Consider the following 22,845-nt stretch of genomic DNA (forward strand, 5'->3'; position numbering starts at 1 on the left):
GGGTTAGAGTTAGAAGAGGGTTAGGGTTAGGATTAGGGTTAGGGTTATAGAGTTAGAAGAGGGTTAGAGTTAGAAGAGGGTTAGGGTTAGAAGAGGGTTAGAGTTAGAAGAGGGTTAGGGTTAGAAGAGGGTTAGAGTTAGAAGAGGGTTAGAGTTAGAAGAGGGTTAGGGTTAGAAGAGGGTTAGGGTTAGGATTAGGGTTATAGGGTTAGGGTTAGAAAAGGGTTAGGGTTAGAGTTAGAAGAGGGTTAGGGTTTGACGAGGGTTAGGGTTAGGATTAGGGTTAGGGTTATAGGGTTAGGGTTAGGGTTAGAAGAGGGTTAGAGTTAGAAGAGGGTTAGAGTTAGGATTAGGGTTATAGGGTTAGAAAAGGGTTAGGGTTAGAGTTAGAAGAGGGTTAGGGTTAGGAGAGGGTTAGGGTTAGGGTTAGGGTTAGGGTTAGAAGAGGGTTAAGGTTTGAAGAGGGTTAGGGTTAGAAGAGGGTTAGGGTTAGGGTGAGGGTAAGGGTTAGAAGAGGGTTTTGGGATTCATGTCATTAAAAGAAAAGTAGCTAACCAGAATTAACCATGTTTTTCTTTTAAACGCTTCTTCCAGTCTTCTGCCAACCAGATCCAGAGATAAATAACCAGTAAAATAAACAATAAACTGTTTTGTTAAAGTGCTTTGAGATGACATTTGTCGTGATTTAGCGCTATATAAATAAAGCCGTACTGAACTGAAATTACTAATAAGGTATGGTTGGAGCTAAAAGATGGCCGAGATGAGCTAGCCGGCTAGTAATGCAAAGGTTGTTTTGGTTCTCTTCTAAGCTGTTTCTACACGAGCAACCTTTAAATTACAAATTAAAGTGCAGCTGGTGGTGGGAGCAATCATCTTGAAAACGAAAACACACACACACAAACACAACAAAACATAATGAGGGTCTTTGCTCATCCTGCTGACACATGAAGCAGCAGTCTGGAGTACATTAGCGTAGCTTAGCAAGCCTGGGACGGAGACACACGTCTGCTTTCAGAGGGAAATGTTCCCGCCAACACTGCCAAAGCACTAATATATAGGCTATGGTGACTTTGTGTGGTTTATAGTGACTCTATCGTGGTTTTGAGCAAATTCATTAATTGTTAAAGGGGACCTATTATGAAAAACAGGTTTTTTCTTGCTTTAACATATAAAGTGGTCTCCCCTCAGCCTGCCAACTCAGAGAAGGAGGAAAGCAACCAAATTCTGCAGTGTCTATACAGCCGCCCGGATGATCCGTCCAGTGTGATGTGGATCTACGAGCCAATTAGATTCTGCTCCCGTTGTTACGTAACCAAAATGCAAACCACACCCACAACTATAAAACCGTGTAACTGCATGAGCGTCCGACTATCGTAGCACTGCGTGACATCAGACGTTCTCTGTCCATCTCCCTCCAGCAGCTGCCACTTTATTGAGGTTTTTGTATTGAAATGAGGAGGAATCATAGAGATAACTTCTCATTTCAACTAACTGGATCAGCCGTTCCTCATCCATGACTGTTTCCTACAGCGCTTTCAACCGTCTTTCAACGCGAGCGACAGGAAGGAAATAGAAGCAGGGTGTCCGACAAATGTTCAGCTCAAAACGCTGCGTCGCTGCGGCCAGTTAGGACAGTCCAATAGAAAATAAAGCAATGGAATTGATTTTGTTGCTGACGCTTGCTCGCATCGCATGCAGTTATGACACGGTGTGAATAACTCCGCCGGCCGGAGCTTCCACCACTTTTTCGTAGCGGTGTATCGCGTCATTCAGGCAGCCAATCAGCACAGAGCCTCATTATTATAGCCCCGCCCACTCAGAATCCTGCATAGATAATGAGCTTAGAGAATGGGAAGATAAAGACATGGTTTAGAGGCTGAATTTCTAATTTATTTAACAAAAACAATCAAAAGCTTGTTTTTAAGACATTCAAGGCCTGTTTAAAATAGGTATTAGATGCCATAATAGGTCACCTTTAAATATTTGCATGGGTAGCTAGGAGTTGAACACACTCGGTATATCATAATCCCAATTATTAACTTTGTACTCATCAAAGATGAGACATTCCAGTTTTATTATCAGTGTTCTTGTTTCGATTATTAGCAAGAAATAACGCAAATCAAAGCAAAGCAAAGCAATTACTTTTTTATAAATGTATATCCTAGGTGATGGAGAGGATCTGGGAAACCACCATAAAAGAGAGGACGTCTCTCATGTGTTAGCTGTGAGAGACGGCAGTGGACTTCCACTAATCTGATCCAGAAAATGAGAAATGTACCTTTTTATGTACGCATATGTGTATGCTGACGTGCTAACTGCAGAACTGTCATGAATCCTTGTTCCTGTTATGATTACTTGAGCCGCTCTGTGAAATCTCAGCTCACATATAAACTACAGCGTATCATATTAGCCCCCGAGGAGTCAGCTGACGGGAGGACGGTCCGTCCACACATGCCCTCCCCGGGACTCCAGCGCTAAACTAATAAGCCCTCCGGAACTGCAGGAAACAGAGGACAGCGTCTGTTTCCTGCAGCAGGAGGTCGTCCATCTAACTCACGGGAATGTTAGGTGCAGAATGAACAGTTAATAAGGATAGGAAGAGAGGAGGTGAAGCCATAAAGATAAGAGGAAAGATGATGGGGTGCTGCGGAGGGGGAAAAAAAAGAAAGACAACTATCCCCTGGCAGCTTCCAGCAGAAATGACATATTGTAAATGTCATATACTGCATTTATGGAATGAAATGACTAAAGATGGAAAAGAAAAAGATGGAAAAAAGATTGTGTTTAAAGTTTATGACTCTTGGGAGTAAACTTGCAGGCAGTGATGTGTGTGGTTGCGTCTGTTCAACGGCTCCCTTGGGTGTGAGTATTTGGCAGTGCCGGTTAACGTCTGGCCTGCCGTTCCCAGCGCGGAGAGACGCTGCCGCGGTTCATCTCCGTCCAAACACAATAAACACGGAGAGAAGCCCAGACGGGCAGAAGCCCAGTCCTGCACTCGCCTGACTGCAGAGGGACCGGCCGTCGGGCTCGCCGGCCCGCCGGCCCGCTGACCTCTGCAGAGCTGCACACATTCAGGTGGCCGTTGTTTGATTAGGGCGGGAAGGAGGGAGGAAGAAACGAGAGGGAGGAGGATGAAGGAAGACAGAAGTAAAGTATGCATGAAGTCATAAATCATCATTCCTATGATCTTCCAGACGATGACGGATGGGGCGTAATTAAAACATTACTATTCTGTAGGAGAAAATGCTGAAAGCATCAAATGTTTTTTCTGAATATCAAAGAAAACTCAATAAAACTTTAAATACAACTACAGACAATCCCAGGGTGTCTCAATCCAGGGGCAGGGTGGCCGTTGTAACCAAACCAAATCTTCTCTCTCCTTATGTGAGCTACTTCAGAGCTGAAAAGCTTGGTTTGACCAGGAGTGGAAGGACCAGGAGCAGGGCTGGGGATCCATTCAAATGTCAAGAATCGATTTGATTCCGATTCTTAAGATTCAGAATCGATTATCAAGATTTCATCCGATTTGATTCCGATATTGATTTGGGTTAGTGTTATTAAAACTGTTTTCTGAGTTGTTGCCTGAATTATGTGACTGTGTAGTTGTGCAACATATTAATACTAGTATAAATATTGATATTCAACAGCAAGTATTGCAGCTAATGATGCTGTAAGGACCAATCAGCTCCCAGAATGCTGATAGAACTGCTTTCAGAAACATCATGTGGGTCAGATTTACCAAACAGATCCAGGGAGGAAACAGAGTCGTAAGAAATCGGTTTTATTTTTTCCCACATTCCGTTTTTATTTTTTCCATTTTCTGTCTTTTTCGGTTTTTAACTTTTGAGAATTTTAGCATTTTATGCAAATGTAACCCCAAGACGGTATATAAAGTAATGAAATGTAGACAATTTATGCAATTATGACTGAAAACTTTAATGTTTCCATACCTTTAAACATATTTAAAGGCAAAAACATGGCATCAGTTATTCTCGTGTCCAACAAAACATTCCTTTTTTGGGCATAAACAAAAAAATACCAAAAGTTGTAATGTAATGATGAAAAAAAATCAATCTTTAGACATATGAATCGATTTTTAGGAATTAGTATGATGGTGTACTGTTTTATTTTAAAGAGTTTGAGTGTCTGTCAGTGCGTTCGTCTTCTTCACCACCTCTCAACGTTATTTGTTGTCATTTGGGTGCTGTCATGCTTCACTTGTGCTTCCCTTTTTTAGTTCAGCTTTCCTTTGGTTGTCCTGCTGAGCTGACTCCAATGTTTTATTTGTTCAGATAAAGGATGCTGCGACTGGTCCTGTTTTCATATATGTCTTCAGAGAAGACCACCGAATAGCCAATCTTCTTCAGAGACATTTAAGTGCATGCACATAAACATAAAGGGGATGACCTGTATAACTTTGACCTTTTTCATCCTATATTTAGGGCCCAAGCACTTACAGTGCGAAGGCCCTATTGTATCTGTAGGAATTTTTCTTTTCCTCGTTTTTATTTTTCCAATGAAAGGAGGGCCTTTTTGCCCCCCTAAATGTGTCCCAAAAGTCACCAAATTTTGATATTTAATGGTTTGCATTAATGGGTGTGGCAAGATGGCTCAACAGCGCCCCCTTGAAAACTTTGTGCCTCAAGCCCCACAATACGGTTTGACGTACATGCACGAAAATCGGTACACACCTGTATCATGTCACAACTTAAAGGAGCATGAGGCAGGATTGAGGCAGGATTTATGAAAAAAATTCGTAAACGTTTTAAGTTTTCTAGTAATAATGTCAGATGAAGCGTTCCAAACCCAAAAGAATGAGCCCTCTAGTGCAGTGATTCTTAACCATAGGGCCGCGGCCCACACTTGGGCCGCGAGCGCCATCTAGTGGGCCGCAAAAAAAATCAGTTTTGTACATGTGGGCCGCGGGGGCCGCGGGACTGCATAGAAACTCCCGACCAAATGAGGAGAAGACACTCAGCTAGCTGTACGTGTAATAGTAAGAGAAATTGTGTGTATTTACAGAGTAAATCCTTCATTTTGTACAGAGTAGGTTTAGATCCGCCAGGATCAGGGATCGATTACTTGGGTCTGCGCCCAGAGCGAGCAAGCGCGGCGTGATCATTTATCCCGACGCGTCCCCGCGGCCGGGGAGGTCGGTGCCGGTCGGGCGACTCCGTCGTTTACTGCTGAAGGATGGTAGATGTAGATGCAGGGCTGACGTGTCTGCTGGACTGGACTGTTGTTCGGGCTCGCAAAACCGTTTGGAAAGTGACACGGCTGCAGCACGGCCATGAGAGCTGCGGGCTCTGCCCGTCTCAGCTGATCAGGCTCGGATGAAATCCGACACGCGCAGTCCTGACAACTTATTAATGTAAATAACATAAAGCAAAATCAAAATAAGTTTTGTTCCTGCTCTATTTATACACACTTGTGTGTGTGTGTTGTAAGGCGCCTGACACCATCCAGCCCAGATTTAAGTTCTGGCAGGAGAAAGCTCAGTTCTCTAACTGAACGACAGAAAGTGGGGGCATAAGATTATAAGAGGGGAAGAAAGAAAAACTGCAAATCTGTTCAATTGCTAAGATGTGTTTATATTCATTTATTATAAAAATGTGTTGAGACAATTAACAAAGAAAAGGGGAAATTCAAACTGCTGGTAAAGAAATAAAATAAGATAGCATTTGAAAAATAAAATAAAATCTATTTTATTTTTAAGAGAAAAAAATATGTGTAATTGAAGTTACACATGTTAAGTGGCAAATATGTACTTTTTTTAATATAACAGTCAGATGCAGATGTTGATACAACTATGAAGCTACTTGAATATATATATATATATATATATATATATATATATATATATATATATATATATATATATATATATATATAATGATGTTCTGGACCTTCGCTTGAGTACATTTTCTCTAAATGGACCTCTTAAAGTTTTAGTTGAATACCCCTGCTATACAGTGTTAATATTTAACGGGCCCCGGGCCTGTACTGAAAAAATTGGGCCCCAAGGTCAGAAAGGTTAAGAACCCCTGCTCTAGCGTATCTCTCCGTTGCCTTGAACAGGCTGTGTGCTGCAAAATGTGCTGCAATTCGGGCCCAAATTTCCCGCGCTGTCCTGTGGATGTGACGTCACATGACACTGCATGCACGTTCTCCCCGTTCTCCCATGCCGGCTTCACTGTTGGCTGCAGTACCCCCGACGGCCGTCGTGGTGAAGGATGGCGCTAGAGAGTCTCATTTCTTAAAAGGAGCCTCATGCTCCTTTAAAGAAAAGTCTCTTGGCTCCATGGCCGAAATCCAAGGAAGTCGGCCATTTTAAATTAATCGTGTAATTTTGGTGAATTTATGCCATTCCTTCGGCTGTTAATACGGCCCGAACCGTAACGTGCACCCAGGTGTGTTATACATCAAAATGTGTGTCTCCATCCTGCGACGACGCGCATTACTTTTCTTAGTCAAACACGTTACCGTGGCGACGATAGATGCCAAAAAGCACGCCCCCCCTTCTTCTGATTGGTCGATATCTGATAGTTCCTACTTTCTGCCATAACATTTGAATGGTTTGACATAGAGAGTCGTGGGTGGTGTCATCCACTAAATGTCCAGTCCTGAAGAATCTACATCAAGTCATACAAGCTTCCACTGCAGCCTGAACGTGCACAAGGGTGGAGGACCGTTCATCGCTGCTTGCAGCTTTACTTTGTCTTTTTACCTCCCGGTGGTTCATATAAGAGATATGGTGGCAAGATTTTAATCATTTTTAGCTGAAATTTGCTGCATGTTTGCTGTTACAAAACAAAAAGAGTAGAGCAAAATTTGCAATAATATGTACTGATCTTATCTGTTCAAACTTCTTACCATTTGCTCACCCAATGCATAGGATTGAATGTAATACAGCTTAAAGCGCAGATGTTTTAATGTACTTATTTTGTGGCCTATAGTCGATTCAATGTTTCTTGTTTCATCTTCTGGTGGCCCAGCAGTCCATGAAAAATTATTGAGTGAAAAATAATTACAGAAGATCTTCTTTTGCATGGAGGTTTTGAAAAGCAGTAACATGGTGAAGGATGGAGGCCATATCATGAATCGGTCACTGTAGTTGTTTTTTTCCCTCTTGTTCAAAGGAGGAATCAGTCGACTGGGAGGCAGCAAGCAAAGAAAAAAGACTGTAGAAATATTCTAATCTGTTTCTTAATCAGCAACTGAACTGAGGTGAAAGGACAGCGGTTGTGGGAGCTAAGCAGGAAGTTGGGAGAAGCATTGTTGGAGGAGGGTGTGATCTGGTGAAGCTGGCGTCTTTCTGGTTATCAGCTCGCTGTCCACACTTTTCCTTTCTTTCACATCAGCATTTTCAGCAGGGATCTCTGCCGCTCCTCCCTTCCACCAATCCCCCGCTCTGTAACACGTGTTGTTAAAGGGGACCTATTATGGCATCTAATCCCTATTTTAAACAGGCCTTGAATGTCTTAAAAACAAGCTTTTGATTGTTTTTGCTAAATAAATTAGAAATTCAGCCTCTAAACCATGTCTTTATCTTCCCATTCTCTAACCTCATTATCTATGCAGGATTCTGAGTGGGCGGGTCTATGATAATGAGGCTCTGTGCTGATTGGCTGCCTGAATGACGCGATACACCGCTACGAAAAAATGGCGGAAGCTCCGGCCGGCGGAGTTAGTTGTGGACGCGGTTTCAACCTATGGAAATCGCGTCCATCGTTACATAACGACGGGAGCAGAATCTTATTGGCTCGTAGATCCACATCACACTGGACGGCTCATCCGGGCGGCTGTACAGACTCTGCAGAATTTGGTTGTTTTCCTCCTTCTCTGAGTTGGCAGGCTGAGGGGAGACCACTTTATATATGTTAAAGCAAGAAAAAACCTGTTTTTCATAATAGGTCCCCTTTAAAGGAGCTGTATGTAAGAGCAATAATAAAACGAATCATAAAATGACCCCGATATGTCAACAGACATTTAAAAATCATGTTCATTTCAAATATTTATGTCACTGACAACAGCACTCAAGCCAGGATATTCCAGTTTAAAAAGAGGAGTTGCAGCCCTCAACTGATGTTTATGTTGTCATTTTTTGTTTTGGCCTGAAGCTCCACCCTCCACCTATCTCCCAATCACCAAGTCAGTATTGTTTCTGAAGCTCCACCCTCCACCTATCTCCCAATCATCAAGTCAGTATTGTTTCTGAAGCTCCACCCTCCACCTATCTCCCAATCACCAAGTCAGTAATGTTTCTGAAGCTCCACCCTCCACCTATCTCCCAATCACCAAGTCAGTATTGTTTCTGAAGCTCCACCCTCCACCTATCTCCCAATCACCAAGTCAGTATTGTTTCTGAAGCTCCACCCTCCACCTATCTCCCAATCACCAAGTCAGTATTGTTTCTGAAGCTCCACCCTCCACCTATCTCCCAATCACCAAGTCAGTATTGTTTCTGAAGCTCCACCCTCCACCTATCTCCCAATCACCAAGTCAGTAATGTTTCTGAAGCTCCACCCTCCACCTATCTCCCAATCACCAAGTCAGTATTGTTTCTGAAGCTCCACCCTCCACCTATCTCCCAATCACCAAGTCAGTATTGTTTCTGAAGCTCCACCCTCCACCTATCTCCCAATCACCAAGTCAGTATTGTTTCTGAAGCTCCACCCTCCACCTATCTCCCAATCACCAAGTCAGTATTGTTTCTGAAGCTCCACCCTCCACCTATCTCCCAATCACCAAGTCAGTATTGTTTCCGCATCCGGGTTGCCAGCTCGGCTCTAATTATTGCAGCCATGGCAGCCTACGTTCCTGCTGCATTCTGCAGCCTACCTGGCAACCTCTGGTCGGGGGGAAGAGGGGGAGGGTACACGCCGCTCAACAATATTTGGAAAGTGACTGCAGTACCAGTTTTGGACATTTCTTACAGACGGCTCCTTTAAGTTTGGTTGCAGTTCACACTGACCCCGGCGAGGTCTCCGGTAGCCCAGACACCGAGGACAAGAATGGACTGATGTGAGATTCCTGTTCCCAGATAACCTTCTATAGAGGTTAAGGCACTAGAAAGCAGTTATCCTGCTCTGTCTCTCAGTTTCACAGAAGAGTATTAGGGCCATGCAGGTGAGAAAATATTTGAGAGGGGAAGATTTTTTTTTAGTCCAAATTGAATGAAAGTTGAAATTTCGAGAATAAAGTCAAAATTTCAACTTTATTCACGAAATTTTGACTTTTTTCTTCCTCCTCTAAAATATATATATTTTTTTCTCCTGCCCTAATACTCTTCTGTACAGTTTAATACTGTTTTGTGTGTGTGTGTTTTTTTAATAGCTGCTGTTTTTTTTTTAAACTTTTGACACAATTTTATCGAGGACCAGGACATGAAAACTGGAAAGTTACTGATACAACAAGAACGTTGAAATCATATGTGCTTCCAATTTAAAAAGGTTAGATGACAAAACCAGTTAACAAGTGCTTTCAGTACAGCTTTTGAAATTGATCTTGTAATTTGATATCTACTCAAGTATAAACTATTACATTGTAATAAAAATAGATAATGGGTCAAAATATTTTCAATTTTCCACGAATGCAACGAATTGCAATAAAGATGCAATAAAGATGCTATAAATATGCGATATGACTATATTCTACATCAAATCTTACTTGTTTAGACTTTAATCTTGATATTAAAATGTGGTTTACGTGGAAACAATGAACACATGATATCTAAAGTTTGCCAGGAAAAGCAGGTTTGCTGATGTCTCTAAGAAAAGGATTAAAGGACAGGTTCACCGCTGTTTTAATATAAAGCACATTCATCTGAAAATATTTCTAAAATAGTGACCATTTAAGGCTTGCCTCATAAATACGACTTTAATGTGAGGGCGGAGAAAAGTGTGTAGGAATCAATGCCAACATGCCAATGTTCAACTCAAGTGCAGATACATTTAAGGGTTTAAGTCTAAAAGAGCTGGATTCAACAGACCCGTGTGAATCACAAGCATCTGTATCGGTTTAGAACAGACTCAAATGAAATCAAAGGTGAAACTTCTCTTTTCCACACATTAAACCCTACAGGACGGCCTCCACCACTACAGCACATCCCATAATACCCACCAAGGAACATCCCTGTTCAATGGCTGAAATGGAGGGAACAATTTTTATTAAACCCTTTTTGCTCCCCAAAACATCCACTAATTAGTCAGTTAATCATTTAAAACAGGCAATTAAAAAACCCTTCCCACTTAACCTGTAGGATTATTCCTCCTCCGTTCAGGGCAGTTTGGTCATTTACACAGAAAAGCACACATTCTTTTCAAGAATTCCCTGCCCAGTCACAAACATCACACCTATACGAACATTAAGCATATACAAAAGGACCATAACACAACAATGTCAAAGACTGCCTATATAAAGGCCTAAAATTACCTTCAGACCAATCACAATATTGTATGAACTTAAAATGCACATGCAAACTGAGACCTTAAGGAAATATGTGGAAAATGTACTATATATGTTGTTGTAAAGTCTATCCAGTGTGACATTGGTGATAAATTTGCTTTTGTCATCACAGAAATATGAAACTACCATATTCTAGCTTCAGCCAATCAGAATCCAGCCCCACACTCAAAGATTTTTGGTTGTCATTACATGTCTATGTCATGTTTGACTTTACTGGTAAGTTTGTTTCACAAATGAGATTTTAATCAACTAAGTACACCTACAACTTACGTGGTATTTTGTGTTCTGCTGCAAGCTTTGCTGTTCTCTATTGTTTAAATTGTGTTTTTGTATTTTGGTTGTTGTACGGCGAGCTTGAGTGCCATGAAAGGCGCCTAACAAATGAAATGTATTATTATTATTATTATACTTATTATTATTATTATTATTTGTTATTATTATTATTATTATTATTATTATTATTATTATTATTATTATTATTATTATTATTAGACGTATTATTATTATGGTTATTACTATTATTAGACGTATTATTATTATTATACTTATTATTATTATTTTATTATTATTAATTTGTATTATTATTTTTTATTATTATCATCATTATTATTGTTATCATTATTATTATTATTATTATTATTATTATTATTATTATTATTATTATTATTATTATTATTATTATTATTATTATTATATTCCAGGGTGCAACATATTCCTCCACATTGGTATGAATGATGTTTGTTTGACAGACGCGGATTGTAGGTGAGTCTGAGGAGAACTGGATTTACCCGCCACACGCTTTAAACTCCCATCACATCACAACTTGAAATGTTTAGGACACTCTAGAGGAAAACATGAACTATAATCACAAACTAAATGGCATTGCTCTGCAAAGCCCTAATACATGTGGAGATGTTAAAAAGTGTTCAGCTCAGCTTACCCTCCAGTCTCGGCTCCGGAATCCACGCAGTCATCTTCCGTTGAGGTTTTCATGTCCATCTCTAACTATTCTGTTACCGCATTGTCTCCAAGTCCCGACCACTACAACTTTACTGGGCATTTAAAGCAGCAGCGGCGGAGCGGTTAACGGAGCGGAGCGGGATCTGACTGGAGTCCTCTACTCTAGTTCTGACTGGAGCTGCGGTCCGAGTCCAGCACAGGACACTGATGCTGCCTTCACGGACCCTCGGAAACCTGAGCTCTACACGTCTGGCAAAGCAGCCTTCTGTCTAAACAACCGACAATACAATGAAATAACTGACTAAAGTAATAATAAATATTAATTCACTAAAAAGTGTCTAACTAAAATCAGACATTGCTTTTGAATTGTTGTTCAACAGAATCGGTTGAATTTGTTGTACTATGTTACGTAAAATGTTGGTACATAAGTTGATCCCCTCTGAAAGTATTCATGGATTGTTTCAGTCAAATGAACTGAAGTCTAATTTGAAGTGAACGAACTATCAGCGCCCTCTGCTGGACAAAGAGCAGGCTGACAACTCAAACTACTGGTGGGAGACGCAATGAAGCCATTCATTTGCTGAATCTTACAGTTCGTGTACATTTTGAGTAATTTAGGAATCGATATGAGTATAATAATGATAGATTTTACTTATAAAGCACTTTTCATTCAGAGTGCTTACAAGATTAAAACGAGTACAAAAAAAAAATATCAATAAATACCAATCAAAGTCAATAAAATTAAGAAATTTAAAAACTCAGAAAAGGAGAAGCGGCGAAAAACATGCCAGCATCCTCTCCTCTCTACTCTACTTAGCAGTGAAAAGCTTTACTGAATAGGAATTATTATTATTATTATTATTATTATTATTATTATTATTATTATTATTATTATTATTATTATTATTATTATTATTATTAGTAGTAGTAGTAGTAGTAGAATTAATTATTATTAATAGGACTATGTTGCTAATATCTGAAAGTAAGCCAACACAAAATATTTTATAGATCCCACTAACACTTACTATGTGTTGCAGACATTAAAAAAAGGGTACTTATTAAGTTATATCTTATTTTCACAGCCTGAAGCTCCAAAGGCACTACCCAAAATAAAACAAAATATAGATTAAACTAGGACGGTTCCAAAAGCCCTGCCCAATATAAAAAATACATGAAGATTAAACAAACTAACACAATAAACATGGTTAGAAGATTATGTATTCATTTACTTATTGTGCCTTTCCATTATCTTCAGTCTGGACTAAAAGTGAAAGTCTAAATAAAAAGGTCAGTCCAGGGTCAAGTGTGACCTGTTAGTGCATCATTGTAATACCACCGACGGCCAGAGGAGGCCGCTGCAGCACCCCCTGTCACTGGTTCCAACCACACTAACCATCATCCTTCACAAAACATCAGCTTTTCACGTAAAAACTCATCTCTTTGGTCTGGTTTTTATGTAGCATCACATTTTATAGTTTTATTTTGTTTTTAAATTTTTTAGAGGTATTTGTTTTATTTATTTATCTTTTTCTTGTAATGTTTTTATTATTATTATTATATTTTATTGTTGTGGACTGATTATTTTTTAGCCTTAATTCTTGAACTTTATCATTATTTCATTTTAATTAACTATATTGTATGTCAGTGTGTCTCCCAGTTTTTATTTTTGTTTTTATTATGCTTATTTTTCAGTCAAAATGTCAAAGCACTTTGTATTTCATGTACCTGGATGAAAGGTGCTATACAAATACAATTTGATTGATTGATTGATACATCATTACAAGCTCTAAATCCAACCAAACCGAGTTTCTCCCTCCCATAACACTGCCATGACTCGTTTGTCCCGTCCTCCCACCCGTAGCTTATCTACACCCCCAGGTAACACATTTATGCAAGGCCACAAAACAATTGAACACTTATTATTTTCTTGTTTGGTCACAAAGCTTTTTTGGGATGATGTTTATCGCTGGTTAAATATTGGGATAAAAAACTCTTTGTTTAGCAAGTTTCAGGTCATGATTTATATGGATGGTCTGTCAAAGAAGGTATCCAAGATGGTGAACATAATTCTCATTATGGGAAAATATTATATACATAAAAATAAATTGAAAAACAGCAAACCCTCCATAGTCTGTTTTAGAAATGAAATAAAAAATGATATAACATCCATAAAGGTACTATCAGAAGAAAATCAGTCTATAAATGATTTATATGAAACCATGTCAAAGTCTCTTGCTCTTTAAGTTACAATCTTGTGTTTTTTATACGCTTAAGCACTTTGTTGAAATGTCAACCCCTATGATTATTTTATTTTTATTTTATTTTATCTTTTTTTTTATCCTGTTTTCTTGTCCTGTTACCAATTATAAATACTGTTGTTAAGATGTATACAATGTATCTACACGTAGAAGACAAATGTATAGGTATACATATTTGCGTATGTGTTGTGAGCTTGTAATGTTTCAGATGCTAATGTTTCCTCAAAGGAATTTTGTAAATTGAAATGTTAAATAAAGTTTAAAAAAAACAAACTTTTATGCAAGGCAAATATATATGTATTATATGCAAACAAAGTTTTGTAGCTTTTACAATTTGAACACAAGCTTTTAGGGAGAAAAATCATTTTATTTTTAGCAACAAAAAAAAAAAGAAAAGAAAAAGAAACGCAGGTTGACGTGATGACGTCATATGTGTGCGCCCGCGCGACGCCGCCAAGCGTGCTCTGCTTTCTGTTGGAGACTTGCTGGTGAATTGTCCGTCTGGTCCTGCTGTTTTAGCCTGGTTCTGCCTGGTTCTGCCTGGTTCTGCCTGGTTCTGCTGGTTTCTCCTAGTTCTGCTGGTTGGTTGCGAGCAGACATGGCTGTGACGGAGATGTTCAGCTACATCCAGGGCTTCCTGAGCGCCGACCAGGACGTCAGGGAGGTGAGCAGCTCCGTATATATGTCTATGAGCAGCTCTGGCCCGGTGTGCTGGCGATTATTGCAACCCTTTCAAAAAATGCTCCCTAATGGTTTCCTACCTTTGTAAATGGTACTGTGTTTTACTCCCTAAACCACTTCCTTTCTCCCCAATGGGTCCTTGTCTCTTGCCAGGCCGTCTTTGTAAATAAGAATGTTTTTAATGACCTGCCTGGTTAAATAAAGGCCAATGACTGAATGAATATCAAATAAAGCCATAGAATTGTTTTTTTTCTTTCTATTTATCGTATAATCTTCACAAAGTGAAATGCAATTCATGTCATGGGTCGTGTATTTGGAAGGATCAAATACTCAACATTAGGGGTGGGACGATACGGGTAACTCACGATTCAATACTCTGGCGATATGTGGCCCACGATAACGATAATATCACGATACATGATATTCGATATATTGTAAGACATTTCATGACTGATATATCACGATATATGTGACTGAAAAATAAAAAATACCCATAAAAAGGAAAACATCTGTAGTTATGCATTTATTCAATGCCAAACTTCATACAAAGAAAGTGCATTTGTATAGTATAGTATATTTCCTCACTGCCTCCTAGGCTTGTAAATGTAAACACTGTACAGATGGACAAATTAAAGTGCATGAACAATAGTACTGTGACAACCGCCTAAATCCATTATGTGTGTTGTAATAAAATCAATATTTGCCGTCAGTTATCGATTATTTATTGCGACAGAGAGCGCAACAATATATTGCAATATCCATATTATCAATATTTCAATGGTAGCATAATTTGATAGTCCAGTAACATCCTATCAAATAATGCTCCCATCACTTAAAGGGAAAGTTCGTTTTTTTTACAACCTGGACCTTATTTCTGACATTTTTTATGGTTGTATACTCACCCAGGCAAGTTTGGTGTCATTTGGAGTCTTTCGGAAGATATTAGGAGTTTTGTGCGAGCCGCTTCTCCATATAGCGGTAGCGCATGAGGGCACAGCGGGACACAGACAATGCAGCGTCTAAATAACACATGATTGCCGCGAAACTCGTTCATTTCTTTTATGAATCACTAGATCTGCTTCCAGGACCTGTTGTCTACATCCGGGGCTGTGTGTGTAACAAATAAATCAGTTTGTAAACAAGTCATCTGACCTGCATGACGTCACCGAATGTAGACAACAGGCCCTGGAAGCAGATCTAGTGATTCATAAAAGAAATGAAGAGTTTCGCGGCAATAATGTGTTATTTAGACGCTGCGTCGTCTGTGTCCCGCTGTGCCCCGTTCACTACCATTATATGGAGAAGCGGCTCGCACAAAACTCCTAATATCTTCCGCAGGACTCCAAATGACACCAAACACCTCTGGGTGAGTATACAACCATAAAAAATGCCAGAAATAATGTCCAGGTTGTAAAAAACCGAACTTTCCCTTTAATGCATTCAGGTAAGATACTAATCACCTCACTGCCACTGCAGGAGGAATGTCAGCAACTTACACCTCAATGTATCTATTTTGTAATCACTATTTTTGGAAGAAATAAAAGTAAAGACAAACAAATGAAGTGTCTCAATTTCTCGTTTCAAAACAGTAGATGAACAGAAGGAAAAATCTAACATATTTTTTGCAAAATACCTCCATATTGATATTGCAACAATATTGTAGGGATGACTATTGGTGACTTCACAAAATATTTAAACAATTAAATGTTTGATATATAATCATCAGTAATGTGGTTAATATAATGACAAAGTGGGTAAAAGGCAGATAATAGAACAGCTAGAAGAGTCTAAGACTCCCTTAACGGCAGCGTGGACTGAAGGAATTTTGTGAATTAAGTTGAAAATATGAGAATAAAGTTGAAATTCAACGTGGGGCTGCTGGTGTTTTGCAGGATATCCGTAAGGTGGTCCAGAATCTGGAGCAGACTGCCAGAGAAATACTGACGGTTCTTCAAAGCGTCCACCAGCCGTCTGGATTCAAAGAGAGTGAGTGTTTTTTCCACACTTGACGACTGGTTTTCCAGCAGCGTTGGGCGTCCTCAGACTGAAGTCTCTTCATTTTCAGTTCCCAGTAAATGTGCGAGGGCGCGGGAGTTGTTTGTCACTGTCAAGACGCAAATCGGAGACCTCAAAACCAAATTCCCCGCGGAGCAGTATTACAGGTAGGAACCGCTTTCTTGTCACTAATTGTCGGCCGTCATGAACATTAAACAACTTTGTTTGAAATCTGCAGAAAAATACAGAATAGAATAGACTTTATTGATCTCCCAGAGGAGAAATTCAATTGTGCAGCAGCAAAACACACACACGCTCAACGGTTTATACAAATACACATGAAAGTATGACAAGGTACAGGACTGTCTCAGAAAATTAGAATATTCTGATAAAGTCCTTTTATTTTCTGTAATGCAAAAATGTCATACTTTCTGGATTGATTACAAATCAACTGAAATATTGCAAGCCTTTTATTATTTTAATATTGCTGATCATGGCTTACAGCTTAAGAAAACTCAAATATCCTATCTCAAAAAATTAGAATATTCTGGGAATCTTAATCTTAAACTGTAAGCCATAATCAGCAATATTAAAATAATAAAAGGCTTGCAATATTTCAGTTGATTTGTAATGAATCCAGAATGTATGACTTTTTTTTTTTTAATTGCATTACAGAAAATAAATAACTTTATCACAATATTCTAATGTTCTGAGACAGTCCTGTATAAAAAAAGTATATCCTAAAAAAAATAAAAATAACCAATAAATAGCGAAATAATTAAAAAAAGAGCAATATAAAATGTAGAAAAATGAGCAAGGTGCATTAAAATAATTTCTTCCTCGTGTGAAGGTATTCCTGTTTTAAAAACGTGAGCTAGTTACCTGGCTGTGCAGCTTCACTTGTTTTACTTTAATAGCTGATGCTCTCTCAGAAGCTTATTCAGTAAGATCTAACATGTATAAGAGGAACTCCCTCTGTAAGACTGTTCTGTGTTTAAATTGTTTCCTTTTATCCATTCATGTCTGAATTTTGTCATCTTGAACTCACGACAAAATCAGATCAAATACTCAGTGGGTTGTCGCGGTGAAATAAAGCGTTTTCTCTGTTCCACTTTCATCCCTTTTTATCTCCTCATATCTCTTTCTTTCTTCAGGTTCCATGAGCATTGGCGGTTCGTCCTGCAGCGTCTGACTTTCCTAACAGCCTTTGTGGTTTACCTGGAGAGTGAAGCTCTCGTGACGCGGGAGGAAGTGACGAAGATACTGGGGAGTAGGTACCGCTCATGTGTTGAAGTGCAGCTCTCTGTGGGGAGCTGGGTGTAACTCCTTCCTCTTCCCTCCCTGCAGTCGAGGTGGTGCGGGAGAAGGGCTTCCACCTGGACGTAGAGGATTACCTGTCGGGGGTGCTGATCATGGCCAGTGAGCTGGTGAGTGCTGCAGGCTGATCTGCTGTTACATTAACAACACGGATGTGCAGAGACCTTTGGAGGGGCAGGTGCTGAAGTTTAAAAAGGGACACATGGAACACGACTTTAACACTTTCCCACAATAACTTTTACATTTGTTACTTTGTTACATTACAATACCAAACACTGTTGTGTTTTGTACGGTGGCCGAGACCCGCCATTGCTGAAAATAAAAGTAACGCTGCAAACAGAAACAAACGCCGCTGCAAATAAAATAAACGCTGCAAACAAAAAGAAACCCCGCTGCAAATAAAATAAAAAAAACGACGCAAATAAAAAAGCCACAACCGAAGTGAATTACCGGGGACTATTTTTGCCGATGCACCAGTGTTTTTATGTGAGAGGAGAAGAAGACAAAAAAAATGACACGTGGCGACGTTGAACACTAACCTTTTCACTTATTTTCTCGTTAGTTGTTCTTATTCCTCGCTCTTCTTTTTTCTTCCTTTTCACTTACGTCCTCTTTGTCGTCTTCTTCTCCTCTCACGTAAAAAAACACCGGTGCATCAGAAAAAATAGTCCCCGGTAATTCACTTCCGTTGTGGCTTTTTTATTTTCGTGTTTTTTTTTATTTGCAGCGGTGTTTATTATTTTATTTACAGTGGCGTTTGTTTTTATTTGCAGCGTTTCTTTAATTTGCAGCTTTGTTTGTTTCTGTTTGCAGCGTTACTTTTATTTTCCGCAATGGCGGGTCTCGGCCACCGTAGTGTTGTATTACCTGCTCTGAACTTCTTAAACCTTACCCACGAACCACGTATTATAATAACAAACTAAAACCAATACTAAAACTAATGGAAAAATACAAAACTATAATAACTGTAGATACCCACTAAACAAAACTAAACTAATGACAGAAAAACATTACAGATCTGAATCAACATAAATAACCATCCATGTGCTTCCTGCTGTGCTCTTTGTTATCCAGCTGGTGATGGATCTACGGCCTTTAGCACCTCACTCCTCTCCTCTTCCCTCTCTCTCCACCTCCTCTCCTTACAGGCACAATTAAGTATCCTGATAAATAAATAGAAATCTGATGCACATGATGCGCACGTACATACACGCAGCCAACTGGGGGGTTGCAATTTAATTTAAATTACTTCAAGTTAAAATGACATGATCTCTAAAACGGTGGTCAAAAAGACCTAGAGACGAGCAGCTGCATTTCTATCCCTCTCTCAGTCAGCGAGCGGCTGATGGCTGCTAATTACTAACAGCAATATACAGCACCTGTCGCGCAGCTGCAAAGCATTGTTGTTGTAGTAAGACACTTGACTAAGTATTTAGCTGAATTATTATTAATTGTTAGATGATATTGGTGAATGAATGGCACGATAGGTCCACACTTGATAATGGAAATCTTATTTTTAAGGTCCTTCGGGGGGAAAAAAAAGGCCTTTGACAGAAGGGCACTTTGGGCATCTGAGCAAAGGGGGCGGGGGCTTGAGCACCTTCCACCCCCCATGCACGTGCATAATTAACAACATACTAAGACTAAAGTTAAGGTGCCCCCCCATATTAAGATTATACTTACCTGTGGTCCAGAGTGATGGATGGACATTGTTCATTACTGCAATGGGATCGTGGGTCTTTGCCAAGTCTGAACAGTTTTGCTGCAGCACCTCTTTTATGTCTCATATATATTTATATATTGACAAAATAATCCACATACTTTCCTTTGTATCAAAAGTCTGAATGACTTGCATATGGCCTTGATTTCATCAGCATTCACCGTCAATAAGCTGAGCAGAACAACAACAAATCACCATCAAATTAAAAGCGTCAAAATATCAAAAACACAAAACAATTTAACAGTCTCATCCAGAAATGAAGAACCACAGCAAAATAATGTGTTGGAGAGGGAACAGGAGGAAGCAGAACGGTTTAGTCCTGTCCCTTCCTCACAATATCATATCATATGCCATAGAAAATATAAAAATTAAAATAAGAACAAAACAATAACAAAAAAATACAACACAAACAATTAATAAACAAAGATCAAGGCATAATTAAACTAGTCTCCTACAATATCCTAAACTCAAAAATGTAATTTCCCAGTCACTCCTTTGTAATGTAATACAAGACTGTGAATAATTATATTGCATAATGATCTAGATATACTACCAAGTCAGCAAACACAGATGATGAAGTACGTCATTAAAGATGTTTGGTACTTATCTTATCTCCTGACTGACAACGGTTTTGCTGCGTGGATGTTTAAGCACCCAGTAAAGAAACTTGTCTATTTCATGCATGCAATAGTAAAAGCATTTTCTTATGCTATGAATTTTTTATCTTGTGGAAATATGTAAAATCCATGTTGATGACTTATGCAGCAGTCTGGGGTCCCGTTCCTTTATCTGTGAATTAAAATAATGCTTAAGCAAGCAATCTGCTATTTCTTTTGCTGTGTGCTTTAAAGGAGCTGCAGCCCAAAAGGTTCCTCATTTAACTAATATGGTCTGCTATATTAATTCATTTCCCTTTGGGGGATGAATAAATGATGTTTTAATTTGAATTGAATACGTGCCATAAATGAGCAGGGCTGGGGATCCATTCAAATGTCAAGAATCGATTCTTAAGATTCAGAATCAATTATCAAAATTTGATTTGATTCTGATATTGATTTGGGTTAGTGTTATTAAAACAGTTTTTTGAGCTGTTGCATGAATTATATGACTGTAGTTGTGCAACATATTAATACTAGTATTATATTGAGATTCAACAGCAAGTATTGCAGCTAATGATGATGTAAGGACCAATCAGCTCCCAGAATGCTGATAAAACTGCTTTCAGAAACATTGTGGGTCAGAATTTCCAAACAGATCCAGGGAGGAAACAAGAGACGGATGAAATCGGTTTTATTTTTTAACACATTCCGTTTTTAAATTTTTAAGAATTTGGTTTTTAGCATTTTATGCAAATGTAACCCCAAGACAGTATATAAAGTACAGGGTTCATACGTTTTGAAAAAACCTGGAAAAGTCATGGAATTTGAAAATGTCATTTTCAAGGCCTGGAAAAGTTTTGGAAACTATAAGTTCACCCCAAAAGTTTTGGAAAAGTCATGGAATTTATTTTTCTCACTTAATGATAACATTTAGTAATAACATCTACATAAGGTAGATTTAAAATTGATCAATAAATATTTCGTATAGAAAAGTCTTGTGCGTTCTCATGCGTGACGTGCCGAGCATCTTGTACATCATGCAGATCGGTTATTACAGTTATAATAGATTACTATAAAACATACACTACATATACTACAACATATTGCTGGTATATCAGTGTTAGTTTAAACAAATGTTTATTTTGTATAAAACCATAATTGTCATTAGATCTCCACTGTGGTGACTTTTTACATGTTTATTCCTATATTTCATTCATACATTGATGTTTTAGAGGTCATGTATAGCCATGGAAACTTGCTGCCAAGTCCTGGGAAAGTCATGGAAATTTGTTGGTTAAAATATGTATGAACCCTGAAAGTAATTAAATTTAGACAATTTATGCATTATATTTGAAATTATAACTGAAAGCGTTGATGTTTTCATACCTTTAAACATTTAAAGGCAAAAACATGGCACCATGTCCAACAAAACATTCTTTTTTCGGCATAAACAAAAAAGTTGTAATTTAATGATGAAAAAAAAAAATCAATCTTTAGACATATATATCGATTTTTAGGAATTAATATGAGAATCGGTTTAGAATTGGAAAATTGATTTATTTCAACACAGGCCCATAAATAAGTGCTGCTGTTTTGCTCCTGCAGTCCCGGCTGGCGGTGAACAGCGTGACGGCGGGGGATTACACCCGGCCGCTCCGCATCTCCAACTTCATCAACGAGCTGGACTCGGGCTTCCGCCTGCTCAACTTGAAGAACGACCCGCTGCGTAAACGCTACGACGGCCTGAAGTACGACGTGAAGAAGATCGAGGAGGTGGTGTACGACCTGTCCATCCGGGGGCTGGCCGCGGAGCAGGAGGCCGGCGGGGACAAGTAGAGCCCAGGACGGGCGGCGTGGCGGCGTCTCCATCACCTGCTGGAATCAGAGACCTGACGCCACCTGGAAGGCTCCCAGGGAGCGCCGGAGGACCGGCAGCCACAACACACCGTCTGAATGTGAACTTGGGCGGGTGCATGCAGGAGAAGTACTGGTGGAATGGTAGAGGAGGAGGTGAGGGATATTAACGTCCACATTCAGACGGTTAACATCGGTTTGTTGCAGACTTTGGAAAAGTGTTCTCAGCTTCAACTTGTCTTACTGTTTTATCGATGTTTCATTATTTCTGAGTCAAAGTCTGTTGATGCTCAGTTCGTACAAAACAATGGTTGAAGATGGTGTTTCAGCTGCTCTTTTTGTTTGTTTTTTATTATTTTTAAATATTTCATGCAAATACTTAAACTGTATTGTTTTTGATTACCAGGTTATTGGATTTGTAGTTAATTGTAGTTTAATAAGCATACATCTAAAGTGGTATCCATGGTCTCCCTTACAAAACAATCTAACATTTGATGATTAAATGTTAAAAAGCACCAGACTTTATTCATTTCAGATTTCCACAAAGGAGGATTGTTTTGGAGTTTGATCATTAACAGCTAATTTCTATAAAGAGGACGAGCCAAAGAAGTGACAGCGATGGACACGTGATGTTAAAAAGCTCCCGTCATTAGCTGGATGCCTTCTGTCAGGAACTCGTGCAAAATTGTGCCATGTATGTGTGTCTATATAATTAAATATATACACACACACACGTGGGCAAATACAAGAGATAATGTCATGTATTGCATGTTCTGTTCAATTTTTTTCACCTTTTTATTCATTTTTTTTGCTATAATGGAGTTGCATCATTTTCTTTCAAATAAATAAAAACAAAACCTTCACTCTTTAATGTCTTACAGTGTTTACTCCTGCCTTTGGATGCCTCAAAACGACTCCATATAATTTACAGGATTGTTTCAGAAAATTAGAATATTGGGATTTTTCTGTAATGCAATTACAAAAACAAAAATGT

At 39.0% G+C, this 22,845-nt stretch overlaps 2 protein-coding genes across 2 annotated transcripts in view; one reads left to right on the plus strand and one right to left on the minus strand.

Moving 5' to 3' along the window:
• Positions 1–11,574, minus strand: part of LOC133446328 (protein FAM124A) — a 58,663-nt gene extending 47,089 nt beyond the window's left edge. The window contains exon 1 of the mRNA XM_061724341.1: positions 11,408–11,574. Within this exon, the coding sequence (XP_061580325.1) occupies positions 11,408–11,466 (59 nt within the window). The 5' untranslated portion in view covers positions 11,467–11,574. The remainder of the gene's footprint in view (positions 1–11,407) is intronic.
• A 2,557-nt stretch (positions 11,575–14,131) lies between these two features.
• tsn (translin) lies at positions 14,132–22,716 on the plus strand. The gene is made up of 6 exons (XM_061724342.1): positions 14,132–14,349; positions 16,259–16,352; positions 16,432–16,528; positions 17,516–17,631; positions 17,709–17,788; positions 21,603–22,716. Exons 1-6 carry the CDS (start codon positions 14,284–14,286, stop codon positions 21,831–21,833), a joined length of 684 nt encoding a protein of 227 aa, XP_061580326.1. The 5' UTR covers positions 14,132–14,283; the 3' UTR covers positions 21,834–22,716.
• The last annotated feature ends 129 nt before the right edge of the window (positions 22,717–22,845 follow it).

Source organism: Cololabis saira, chromosome 6 (genome assembly GCF_033807715.1).
Source record: "Cololabis saira isolate AMF1-May2022 chromosome 6, fColSai1.1, whole genome shotgun sequence".
In the NCBI taxonomy this organism is placed as follows: Eukaryota; Metazoa; Chordata; class Actinopteri; order Beloniformes; family Belonidae; genus Cololabis; species Cololabis saira.